Source organism: Silurus meridionalis, chromosome 10 (assembly GCF_014805685.1).
Source record: "Silurus meridionalis isolate SWU-2019-XX chromosome 10, ASM1480568v1, whole genome shotgun sequence".
Lineage (NCBI taxonomy): Eukaryota > Metazoa > Chordata > Actinopteri > Siluriformes > Siluridae > Silurus > Silurus meridionalis.
In genome coordinates this window covers 15,097,802-15,110,816 of record NC_060893.1, presented here as the reverse complement: position 1 = coordinate 15,110,816, position 13,015 = coordinate 15,097,802, and the positions used below count along the sequence as shown (strand labels likewise).

The 13,015-nt window shown below is 37.0% G+C and overlaps 1 protein-coding gene across 7 annotated transcripts in view; it reads left to right on the top strand.

Moving 5' to 3' along the window:
* The window catches only part of brsk2a (BR serine/threonine kinase 2a), a 177,943-nt gene that overhangs the window by 86,386 nt on the left and 78,542 nt on the right, over nt 1-13,015 (top strand). For all 7 annotated transcript variants that reach the window (XM_046858873.1, XM_046858872.1, XM_046858871.1 and 4 more), the window contains exon 2: nt 9,261-9,355. In XM_046858873.1, the coding sequence (XP_046714829.1) occupies nt 9,261-9,355 (95 nt within the window). The remainder of the gene's footprint in view (nt 1-9,260; nt 9,356-13,015) is intronic.

The window sequence follows — 13,015 nt, the reverse complement described above, 5'->3', positions numbered from 1 at the left end:
TTTCAGGGGTGTGTGTGAGAGAGAAATAGAGAGAATATGTGTGTGTGAGAGAGAAATAGAGGGAGTGTGTGTGTGTGTGTGTGTATGTGGGTGCACGTGAAGTGTTCCTGGTGGAAGCAGGCAGCAGATGTTTGCCTCAGTACAGATTAGGGCAGGCGGCACTGGTGGCTCCCTGGCATCGTCGTTTTGGCGTGGTTGTGTAACCATGGTGACAGCAGCAGAATAATTAAGTCACAGAGGACACGACATGCCTGTGCTATCACTTCTTCTCTCATCACTAATGCGGCCTAATCGCTATGGCCTTGTTACACAAAAACGAACTCCAATTCATCATCTCGAGTGACTGATGAGCACCTTGAGATCAACCATGTTTCTTATTATTTGAAGTGACATCTTGAGCGTGCGTGTCGAAATTCTCCCGAAACTCGATACATTTATAATTGTGAAGATGATGGATGATATTTTTTCGGTTTTTATTCATTATTTTCTAATGTTAGCCTTGTTTGGACTTCATCTGCTTGTTTATGTGTTTGTACATAGCATTTCAGTTTAATTTTATTTGTATTATACGTTTAACAATACACACTGTTTCAAAGCAGCTTTACAGAAATCCAGACATGGTTTATATCACAATTGAGCAAGTTCTGTTCTGTGACACACTGGATAGTGAGATTATAAACCTTTACTCCTCTAAACATCTATATTATTATGGTTCCAGCAGAGTTGTTCTGGTGTTCTACAGTATCCACATGAAATTACTGGGGCAATGACAATTCTTGGTTTTTGGAAGATACACATGTCAAGAAAATCCATGTAAGACTGCCTCTAGCAGCAGAAAACAAACATCACACATCAAGATGTATCAGACATTTCCCTTTTGATATTTTTTGCATATTCATCATTTTTATTAAAACAAGTCAAGCGCACACTACATGACTTTTGAATCGCTGATCTGCTCAAAACTGCATGATTACAATCACTTAGATTTATACAAGCACAAGCATCGTCTGATCCAACGAATACCTTTGTTTTTTTTTTTTTTTATGAAATAAATGTGTGGCTGTGTATGAAAAGAGAAATATAGCAAAGAGAATATAGAGTAAAAAAAAATCTATTTGTATACTGTGGACTACCAGGAATCATGTCCAGTTTAATTTATTTGCTCTTAACAATCACTGGGGTATCATATGCCAAATAATTGTATATATACTTAAGCAATATTATTATTGTCACTTTTGGAATAAAACTCCTACTTAAATTGATAAAAGATAAACTGGATTCAGGGATGTGCTGCACATGAGAGCGGGGGAATTTGACTGGCTGTTGCTCGTTGCCGTTCTTGCTACTAGTCACAGAAAGATCTCCCACTACATGTTTCATTTCCCATTGCCAAAATTACTCTCTAACAGGAAAGTTGTGCTAAACCCCTTGTAGTGTGTGCTCAGCTTTAAAGAAAAATACTTCCCAGTATCAAGTACAAAGAAACAATCGATTATTCCAATTATTCCTTAAGTTCGTGATCCAGTATAAGAACATTGCACTGTTAGTCACTATGCCAGTCCATGACTAAGTTGTGCGAACACTCTCATCTCCAGACTTGCTGCTGTATCTCTGAGGCGCCTTCGTGCGTCACAAACAGCGCAGTCCTCACCCCCCAACAGCCCTAACTCAAAGAGCTGCTTGAGCTTTTGAAGATGCCTGCTAGCAGCTCTTCTGTAGTGTTCCACCCTGGATTCCTGCCTGCAGAGAGAGCTGCTGTTTTTTTTTTTCGGTTTCAAGGAAAAATTTGTAAATGCCTTGATTAAAGTTTAGGGGTTTATCCCATCCTTTGTGGCTCAGCATTGCATACGCATACCATGCCTTATCATGAGAGACATTACTGTGTAGATGTGGATGAGGAAATCTGTGGTGAAAAATAGAGAGGAAGTTCTGACTCTATCTAAGAGAAAATATATTCCAATTAGGGGGTTGATCCACACACAAAATGTACAAATATATGGCTAAGTATTGATATAAAAATAGAGTAGAGACTAAAATAACTTTATGCCATGCTCTCTTAGGATTTGATAGGACAGCTGCTTTTGGGTTATGGGCAGAGGACATCATTATTGCTTTCCCTATCCCTCCTTTTCACTCTCATCCAAGATCTGATGAGTTTTAATCACAGATCTAATATCAGATTCGAGCAGATTTGAGATTCTGAGCAGTTTGTACGTATGCAGGTCAAATATTTTAATGTGTCGCCTACACATCAAGAAAGTGACATGGAATGGAAGGTTACATGGAACTTGTGAGAATAATAACAGCAGGGTTTATTTTTTCTACTTGTAATTTGCTCTTTTTGTAACTAAACAGTGATCATTTTCACACAGCTATTTGTAAAAGCATGTCTGCCAAAGCATAAAAAACATTCCAGGAATGCTTTATTTAACTGTTATATCAAATAAATGCTATTTATTTGTTTGTTTATTAAATTTACAGGGTAAATTCTTAAAATCTTGACCACTTGTTCTGGAGATATTGCGCTAATGAGGAAGTCAGACAGACGGACACATGGACCTAATGCTTTTTTCATCTAATAACAAAGGTATAAAAAGAGGCTTAGGATCGCGAGTTCTCAATCATTATTCAAATAACAGCTGACCATAAATTTATACATGCATCATACTGCCATTTGATCTTGATAGTAGATTATGATGAATCTAATAAATACTATGAAATATTTATTATTTTTATCTATAATCCATAGTTTCCAAGACGTCCCAGTTACTTCAGATAAGCCTGTCCGAAAGCTTCGATTAAACATCTAAAATGATTTTGAAATGTGAGTGATGCAGTTGAGGTTAAGGAACTATACAAATTGCATAGTAAATTATATTTGCACAAAAAATTACTAATTTTCATTCAGCTTTTTTATTCAGGGTCTATTTCCACCTCATACCCAGTGTACTCCATACTCCAGATCCATCAGGACCCTGACCAGTATAAAGCATTTACTGTGGATTACTAAGCAATCCTAAAAAAAATAAAATAAATCAGTATCTTGTTTTGTAATTGTTTAAACATAAGGTGCATACAAATCATATTACACACATGGAAAATACCTGAAGAGGGGAATAAAAAAATGAAAGTCATAATCGATTGCAAAATTTATCTCTTCTACCTAACACTATGTTGGATGATGCCAGAGCTGTTTCCTCACAGTGCTAGGAAGTGTGTGAATGTGTGTGTGAGTTATAGATTGATGATCCACTCTCTCATGGATTTGTTGATCTTGTCTATCCTGCACTCTATCATAGAGCTCAAACTCCTCACATTTGCCGGCCAGCTTTCAGGTGATGCCTGAGAAGCTTGGGGTTTTATCTGTGCAGCAGAAAAACCAAGGAAATAAATAAAGGAGACAGAGATGAAAAAAAATAACAAAATCCTACTACATATCATATTTATATTCTCAATATTTTCGTTCTAACCGGGTCAGTGGTTAAGCTTTGCTGATAAAACTGTCACAATAGACCTATATATTATAGAATATAAAGGTAGCATTTTCCAAATGTACACTATATGGACAAAAGTATTGGGACACAGTATTTTCAGACATATGTGGGTTTTTTTTTTCGAACTGTTACCATAAAGTCAGAGGTACACAATTGTACAGACTGTCTTTGGATGCAGTAGCATTAAATATTTTCTTCACTTAAACTAGGAGACCCAAAACTGTTCCAGCATTAAAATGCCTCTCTTCACAAAACAAGCTGAAACCACCATGAACATATGGGTTACATGGGTTGGAGTGGAAGATCTTGGCCTGCTGTAGAGCCCTGGGCCTAAACTAACTGAACACCTTTGGGATATATTTGTCCATATACTATATGTTTGTAAATATAAACATAAAACATAGTGTTTTTGTGCTTCTGCTTCCTAAAAACAATAGTCTGAATTGGTTGTAGAGTGTCTGTTTAGCAAATCGCTCTCTCTCTCTCTCTCTCTCTCTCTCTCTCTCTCTCTCTCTCTCTCTTGTGTGTCACATCACTACTTTGTTAATCACAGTGTCCCCATTCTGTACCTCACTACATAAACCACACTGGTGTTTCTACTGTAGTCAAACTGATACACAGTTTTAGGTCAACTATCCCCCATTCCTACAGACCCTCAATCCACATCCACACTAATAAAACATGGTCTTGTAAGGATTACCCTTACCATATAGTCATTAATCATTGGTGGGTTTGAAGGCTAAAGCCAGGAGACCCGTGCAGACAGGGGTCTCCTCTAAATGAACTCCACAGCCTAAAGGGAGCAGGACTTTCTCATTATGAATATATTGCTGTGGACTGGAGAGCTTTTGATGCTATTGATTAGGGAGGTGAGTGAAAGTAAAAGATTAGACAGCCAAAGACTGTTTGGCATCACTGCTGTCGAGGTATATAGTGAGGTGTGGAGGAGGAAACCCTCTGTTTTGTGTAGCTGATGAGACTGAGTCTGCTAGTGTACCTCTTTTCTTTTTAAAAATGTTTGTATCCCTTTTCATCTAGGCATCGGATTCGCAACTGAAATAATGATTGAACACACTGTATAAATGTCTTTATTACAGCCAGCTGTATACAGGAAGGCTATGTAATGTATAAAAAACAGGGTTGGCAATAATTTCGACACATGGTTTAGTTAACTAATATATTTTGGAAAAAGGTGGTTTATTTTCTTAGAGCTAATTCAATTATAAATAACTGTTCTCTCAAAGGTTACCTGTCACCAGGACTTTTGCTTATAACCGGTTTTCTGTCTATCTTTGATAAGGGTGCCAATCATTCAAGAGCTGGATGTTATTAATACATACCTATATGTAGGAACATTTCTATGGTTTAAGATCATAAGGTTGTAGACAATCCTAATAGTGTCGTTCAAAAAATGTTTTTGATTGACGAAGTTACATGAAAAAAACCTCCCCATACATGCTTTTTCTTCTTCTTTAATGTTTAATTTATTTTATTTTCTGCTGTATTTCTTTAACTATTTAAATTTGTAACAATATAATAAAGAAGTTTTAAAGTAATTTTTGCTTTCTTTTTTAAAATAATGGCTTAGTTATATATATATATATATATATATATATATATATATATATATATATATATATATATATATATATATATAATAGAGAGAGAGAGAGAGAGAGAGAGAGAGAGAGAGAGAGAGAGAGAGAAAATTGAAGAATTTTACCATGTAAAGAAGTTTCTCAGGCTACTACATAAAGGTCATGCGTACCAAATTTGTAGCAGAACATTCGCATGTCCTTATGAAGGTTTGTTTGTGCTGTATGTGTTGTTGCACTTTGATCATTTTTCGGTTCTTGTGATTTCAACATTCATTATTTGGGACTCTTGTTTGCCATGTGTATTTTCCACAGTTCCACAGCTTGTGAGCATTAGAGATATGCAACCCAGGGATTTTTTTATTCAAAAATGTTTAATCTGCGCTTCTGAATTTCTTCTCTCCTGGCTATTTAGTCTCAGGGTCAGAGAAGGGGAAGGCACAGAGATCTGAGCTTACACATCTCCACTGTTTGTTTTCTCAATAGCAAGATGCAGTAACAGAGGAAAAGATACCCTGAATTTGAATATAAAGTGCCTGAAGCTGGTAGTAATAAGCGCACACCATCATTTCGCTAATTAATGTGTTTGCTACATGGTGCTTTAGTTGAAGCAGAGTGCTTGAGTAACTCCAGGTTAAGTTTTGCTCAAGGACACAGCAGCAGGGCAGAGTGGAAGTGAAGATGGTGATGTCAGCAGCCGGTCTTACCATGCTTCAAATCCCTCAGTGCTCTAAGGTTCTTAGTCTTGGAATTGCCTCATGCAGTGCTGAGCAGCTCCTTTAACCCAGTCTGTCTCAGCAGGAGAAGGACACACTCAGCCAGATCAGTCATGCAGTCCGATTCCTCCATGCTGCTCTGATCCTCTTTGCTTCCTCAAACATAGCAGGGATAGTGTCTGAGTGTGTAGGCGAGATATGTGTGTGTGCGCGCATTGGTGTGTATTGGTGTTAGAGAGTGCATGAATGAGAATCTAAGTTTGCTCCTATAGACTAGTTCACAAAGTCATATTTCCCCATATAAAACACAACAATGGTTTCTTATGAGCTGTTCTGTTTGAAAAATGTGTCACTTTTACTTTTTGATAATGCTTTGTGTTGGAATTGTGAATGCTTAGATATTGGCAGACCTACAAACACTTTCATTTACTGACTGGCTGAGTAACATCTTGTTGTTGAAACACATAATTGTTCAGGACAAAAGAAAAACAAAGTTTGTATTATGAAGAGTCCAAGGAGTTTGTAGTTTAGCATATGGGAACTGAGTCCAAGGAGTTTGTAGTTTAGCATATGGGAACTGACTTGTATACTTTCAAAACCTCATCAAAAAACATGATGCTGTTGACTGATTAGAACAGTTTGACAATGGAACCAAGATTAATTCTCATTCTTCAGAAAGACCTTTATTCTTTGTGGTGAATCTGAAAAACTCCTGTGTCATCCTCTGAAAAGCGCCAGTATGAGAGCGGAAATGGTCGCTCAGTGGTTAAGACATTGAACTTCTTATCAGGAGGCAGTGGGTTTAAATACCAAACTGCCACTGCTGGTCCTTGAACAAGGCTTTAAGACTTAACTGGGTATATACCATATAGTAAATGGGGGTACACCTTGAATAGGATTGCAGTGCACTGCAGACACACATAATGTACACAGGCACTCTCACACACCAAAGAGCACATTTGAAATACCAATCCTTTTACACAAATGTTTTTGGGAAACCTTTGGGAAAACACACCCAGAGGTCAGGAGGTGAAGAGAAAAAAGAACAAACGTAAAAAATATCAGTTTGAGAATCACCCTGTACATTATGTCTTCTGTCAGTCCTCTTTATTATGAGGAAATGTGAGACAATATGGTAAAAATATGATGGTTTGTTTGCAGACCATTGATTTTTTTTTTTTTTTTTTTTTTACAGATTTTAGGTATACGAATGAGCAATTGGTAGGTAGTACATCCAAACAAGCACTTACAATCTATCAATGGAGGTTGGTTAGATTATTGGAGAGGAAACTAATAAATACGTGAAGCTTTAGTACTTTTCAGTGGTGAAGTGAAAAACTGATGGATTGTGGTTGGGCAAATCTAGGCTTGCATAATCACTTGGAATTGTGTTAAGCAATTCTATTAGCCACACATAATGAGCTCAGTGTGCTGTTGAGCTTGTAGAACTGTAATACTAATACAATATTGTAAATACAATAGGATTGGTATGCAATTACAATACAGCTCATATATTTATGGGAATTCCTCACAGTAATAGAGTACGATCAGTGTATTATGCACAGAAGCAAAGCATGAATTTTGATAGACTGATAAAATTCTGGTAGATGCGATCGTTCACCTTTTCTTCGCGGTCTATTGAAATAGATTGTGAGTTTATCGGTGGTTTTGCTCTGAATGTCATACAAACTCTAATGACTTCACCCACCTCCAAACCCAAACGCATACTCTTACGAAGTTATTATTATGTTTAATTATCTGTAGCTTGCTTCTCTCACACTATTAATTCTTTTCCTAAAACACATTTTCCCCCTAAAAGAAATACGCGAGCGTCCGAGTGTGTTTGGACAGGGTGTTATTGTGCTTGTTGGAGTGTAGTCTCTACACTTCATTATCCACATGTACTGTACATCTCTTCATCCTCTATTGCTGTAAATCGTGGCCCTTTTTTCCCTGTAGGCTTCCTTTTATTGTGTTTCCCGCAATACATGCGTGTGTCTGTGGTAATTATAAAGATATGAAATATTCATTATCTGGTGTAGCACAGGCGATGAACTCTCTCTCTATACTCTGCACACGCTGATTTAAGCGCTTAGGGCCTAGACGATGCAGGCAGAAAAATCTTTGCGGCGGCTTTCACCTCTGCTGAAAACGCTTGCTCAACAGTTGTAGAGTGCAAGGCTTTCAGGATAAAGATTTTTGTCTGGAAAAGTCCTTGGATGTGTACTCTTCTCTGTGTGTGTGTGTGTGTGTGTGTGTGTGTGTGTGTGTGTGTGTTTTTGGGGGGGTGCTGTTAGAGTGCGTGAGGCCAGAATTTGTCCACTTTTAGCACAGCAGGATAGAGGCAGGTGAGAGCAGCGTTTAACAATAGAACACAGAGATATTTGACAAAAATCCACAAGTAATTTTTGATCCCTAATAGCAAACCAAAGTTGTTAGTGGCACAGTAACAAACGAAATTCCAAGGGCACTCATTCTCTTTCAGGTTAGCAGGTTTGTAAATCACTGATCTTCTTCAAATCCTAAGAACTATGCTGCTGCTGCAAAGGTGGAGATCAAGGAGCCCCTATAGCTGATATAGGGGTATGGAGGATGGAATGGAATGCGTAGTGTGCTCAGAGATAGCGTCTGGCTAGTTTCATCAGGATATGAAGAGTTATGTAGATGAAGATACACAGACGATAGCCTCTTACACCGCCATCAAGAGAACCAATCACAGCACAATAAAGTTTCATGACATTCCATCTCCATTCTCTTGGTATGTATTAAATGTTGGTGGATGGAGTCTAAAGGTTATGTTAATATTTACTCTATCAAAGTTACTCAGTTGAGCTATGCATGTGCTTGAGTCAGTTGTTTTCCTCCTCCTCATTTAGAATATGCATTTGCCTGCATGTGGTTTATCCAATATTGTTAATTTGTTTTTTATTTTTTGTAGGTTTTTTTGTTCTTTGAAGCTTGCATACTTTGTGACATAAAACGCAAGAGTAAATTGAAAGTTCTAAACAAAAGCAGATTAATATGATGATTCATGAATGAGAAGATGGCAAGAATTAAAATGATTATCAATAGGGTTCTGATGTATTGCCAATTTATTGCTAGTTAAACCTAGTTATAAAATAGCAATAACAACACAATATTTAATAACAAGCCTTATCTCTTATAGCTTGTTATATTTCCAGCAGAAGTGTACGGCACACAGGTAATAGAATATCCACTGAAGCAAAGTGTAAGCGGTTGGGATAAACTGTGTATGGAAAGTATGCATATTTTTTCTGCCATGTGGGACCATCAACAACAAGAGAAGCTGCTACAACCGTACTGTAAACCGAGATTGAATTAACGTGGGTTATTTAAATGTGAATCTTATGAAAGTGTTTGCTATGTGGAACTGTATTTTTATTAAATGCTTTGTTGATTAATTTATAGCTTTTGCCTCTCTTCCTTTTGTTTAGGCCTGGTGAAGCTGGGAATACACTGTGTAACGTGTCAGAAAGTCGCTGTAAAGATCGTCAACCGAGAGAAGCTTAGTGAATCTGTCTTAATGAAGGTAAGCCCTGTACATCTCTCCCAACAGAGGAAGAAGTCAATAAAGCCTAAACGGATAAAGGATATGAAGCACAATGAGATTATTTTTTTGGTCTTGGTTAGATTGTGGCTATTGGATTCAATGTTGAGTTTTGTTACAGTCTCAGCCACCTGAATCAGTGCAGACTAAAGGAGTGTATCAGACACCAGGAAGCATAAAGCTGTGGGGATGGGACAATTTTATTTTCATGTGGCCTGGATCAGGTGCAGAAATATAAAGATATTGCAAAATGAATGTTTATCCAGCCCATTTTCTTCCTCCCCCACAGCATTGCCCTGATGATTTTCTTTAACTTACAAATTTGTGAGCGTTAAATCAGCGACTTAATCAAGCCAAATGGAATTCACACGGTGGTCTGGAAGACAAGATTGCAAAAAAAGAGAATATCCTAGATCAACTGTTTGATAGCACACCAACTAATATTATAGCCAAATTAATGCACCATATTGTTAACAAATAGTCTTATTTTCTCCAGCTATAATATCTGTTGTTTTCATATTGTAAAAAGTCCAAAGTTAAAAGATTATTCGCTTTCTGCCCTTTTTAAGGTGGAAATTGTAGCTTGTGACAGCATTCTTTTATTTTAACCCCATTCCCAATTCTGGATATAGATCTACTCTATTACACAACAGTCACTAACCAGGAATGGTGAGGGCTACATGTACAACTTCAGAGACACTTGAAGCCAGCAACCGCTTCTTCACAAACTGCTGCTTATGCCGCTCATGTCAGAGCCACACACTCAGTCAAATGCCCTTTAGGAGCCCAATGTAAAATCCCAATTCTAGGATTGGAAATGTCTTTAGTTTACATGTAGTTCTAGCTTTTCTTATGGTCAGTTAGACTATAAGAATTTAAACCATGTTTGACTTAAACATATATGTTAACTCTGCAAAATATCTGGTTTCTGCATACCCACTGACACTGACTGAATCCCAAATATAACTTGAAGTAACAGTATTATTCCAGATCTTTCACAAACATGTATTTGGTCCTTTCTCTGAAAGGAATGCTGGGGAATCCATATAAAAACAAGCTCTAATGAAGTTTCTCTAGATCATCACAGGCAAAATTGAATCATAATTTATATGCATTTTTGTTCCATGTATTGAAAATCCCATTTAAATGACCTGCTTGTTATAGAATGTATTTTAAAAGCTGAATACTTTGTATAGAATTAGTCATAACTGCAGTCCCAGTGTCTACGATTGTGTGTGCGGGAGTCTCGATTGAAAAAAATTAAATCCTGTGGTGGAGAAAGAAACCCTGAACTGTGTATTTCCTGGTCTGGGATTTAGTATGATGCTGTTAAGATTTCACATAGGTGTGTTACTCACTATAATCCACCATCTACTCAGAGACTACATAGTGCCATCTCTCTCTCTCTCTCTCTCTCTCTCTCTCTCTCTCTCTCTCTCTCTATTTCAGATTGCCCCTCTTTCTTTGGCTCTGTCATCATCTTTTCCCATACCCCTGAAGTGGGCAATAAAAATGTGTGAATTTTAGGAACACAGGAATGACACCTCTAAATTTGCTGCATTATTTATTGCGTGTAAAACGAGACCCCTGCCGAAGCTCAGTCCATTATTAGCTCTTCAGATGGAAGTGGCCTTGGGAACGTAGTGAGTGAAATTGAGGGCGCAGTAACCTGATTAAGTATAATTGTCTTCCACAAGAGACATATAAAATGATGGGTTTCTTATTATTGGGTAATAGAGCCTCATAGTGAGCCATCCAGTGGTTTGTTTAAAAAAAACTTATTTCATGGTTGGTTATTAGTCAACCTTGCAGTGGATCCTCTGCTGCCTCTTTTCAGTGTTTAATTCGAGGCTGATTGGCCGTGGGAATGCATGATGTGTGTTTGTATTTCCTTGGCCGGAACTGGATATATTTTGGGTTGTTTTTTTATTTATGCTCGGGGAATCCAGGAAATGTATTTTCTAAAAGAAGTTTGTGTGAAGAGTTGGGATGTGAGAGAATTGTCAATAAAGTCATGACAGTTAGGAATGTTTAATTAAAAACCGGTATCAAATAGATAGAATTAAAATTCATGGAAGATACACTATTTGGAAAATGTATTGGGGCACCTAACCTTTCCAAACATATGTGGTTCTGCCCAAAAATGTTACCACAAACCTTTAGGAAACAATTGCAATGGATGTCTTGGGATGTGGTAATTACAAATTTTCCTTTATTAGAACTAGGAGACCCAAACTTGTCCAGTATGACAATGCCCTTGTGCAAAGCAAACTCCAGTAAGATATGCTTTACCTGGATTACATGAGTGGTTCTGCTATACAGTAGATGTCTGACCTCAACCCTGTTGAACACCTTTGGGATGAATTAAAACGCTGACTGCACCCCAGGCCTCCTCACCCTACACCAGTATCTGAATTTCCCAAATGGTGACTGAATGTGGAATGGGATGTTAAAAAAAGCAAATACGATTCTTAGGATTATTTGTCCACAAAATTTTTTTTTTTTTCGTATTTGTGTACGTGTAGCACTTTAGCAGAAAAGCATTATCAACATTATGTCATCATTCTTCTCTGCATTGATGCAATCTGTACTTTCCGGTAGACACATTGTATGACTCAACCTGAGTCTTTGATCAGGTTTATTTTGCTTCCTGGATAAAGTCATGGAATTACTACTGAGTAAGCTTGCTTTACCTTTTCAGTATGCAGGCAGTGATTTTAACTATGGTTGAACTAAAGACATTTTCTGAACTCTGATGTCATTCTGACAATTACTTGTGATTATGCTTTGAGCAAGTTGACTATTATAATTGAAAAAGTGTTACATGTCCTGTTATTCCAGTATATAATCCTGTTTTTCTCTACAAAAATTCTGATTTCTAGTAACATTTCCCAAATCATTGCTGACAGACACACCAAAACCTAACCTTAGGTTTAGGACCTTAAGACACATTTGTTATATCAGTATATACAGTGGCATTGGTTTATTATATTTTATACCACAATGGTGTTATTAACAGAAGCTCTGACTGTACTTTCAGCTGCAGGGCAGTTCTCATTTGTATAATAATGTGTTTGATCTACAGTAATATGTGTAGTAGTAGATCATTCAAAGGGACTAGTGTTATGTATAAGCCACGTAAATATACTAATAAAGCAAATTGTAATTGTTGATATAGTGATGGAAAATGAAAGGTTTTGTTGTTTAACAAAAAATAGCTTGTATTTTTGTCTTGTTATCTTAAAACAGTGAGAACAAAGGAAGATAGTGAGTCAGTGGCAAACATGACACATAAATGATGTGTATAGATGATCATACGACCAACCTTTCGTTCACAAACAACATATATTTGTATCATGGGTTAATAATCAGAAAATAGATATTTTTGGAAAATAAGGTAGTAGGAAAATAACCTTTCATTGATTCAGTCAGCATTTCATCGTTTTTAATACTAGATGATTATTTATCTTTGCATATTACTCATATAGTAAGTGCCATAATGTGAAATGAAAATAAAAAGCTTTATTAAATAGAGCTTTCTTGTGGATTTTGGATTGCTTCCAGCATTTCAATGAAACTTGTTGATATTGAATTCAATACAGTCTAATTAGTGTAGAGAGCGCTGGCTCTGTGTGATGTGAT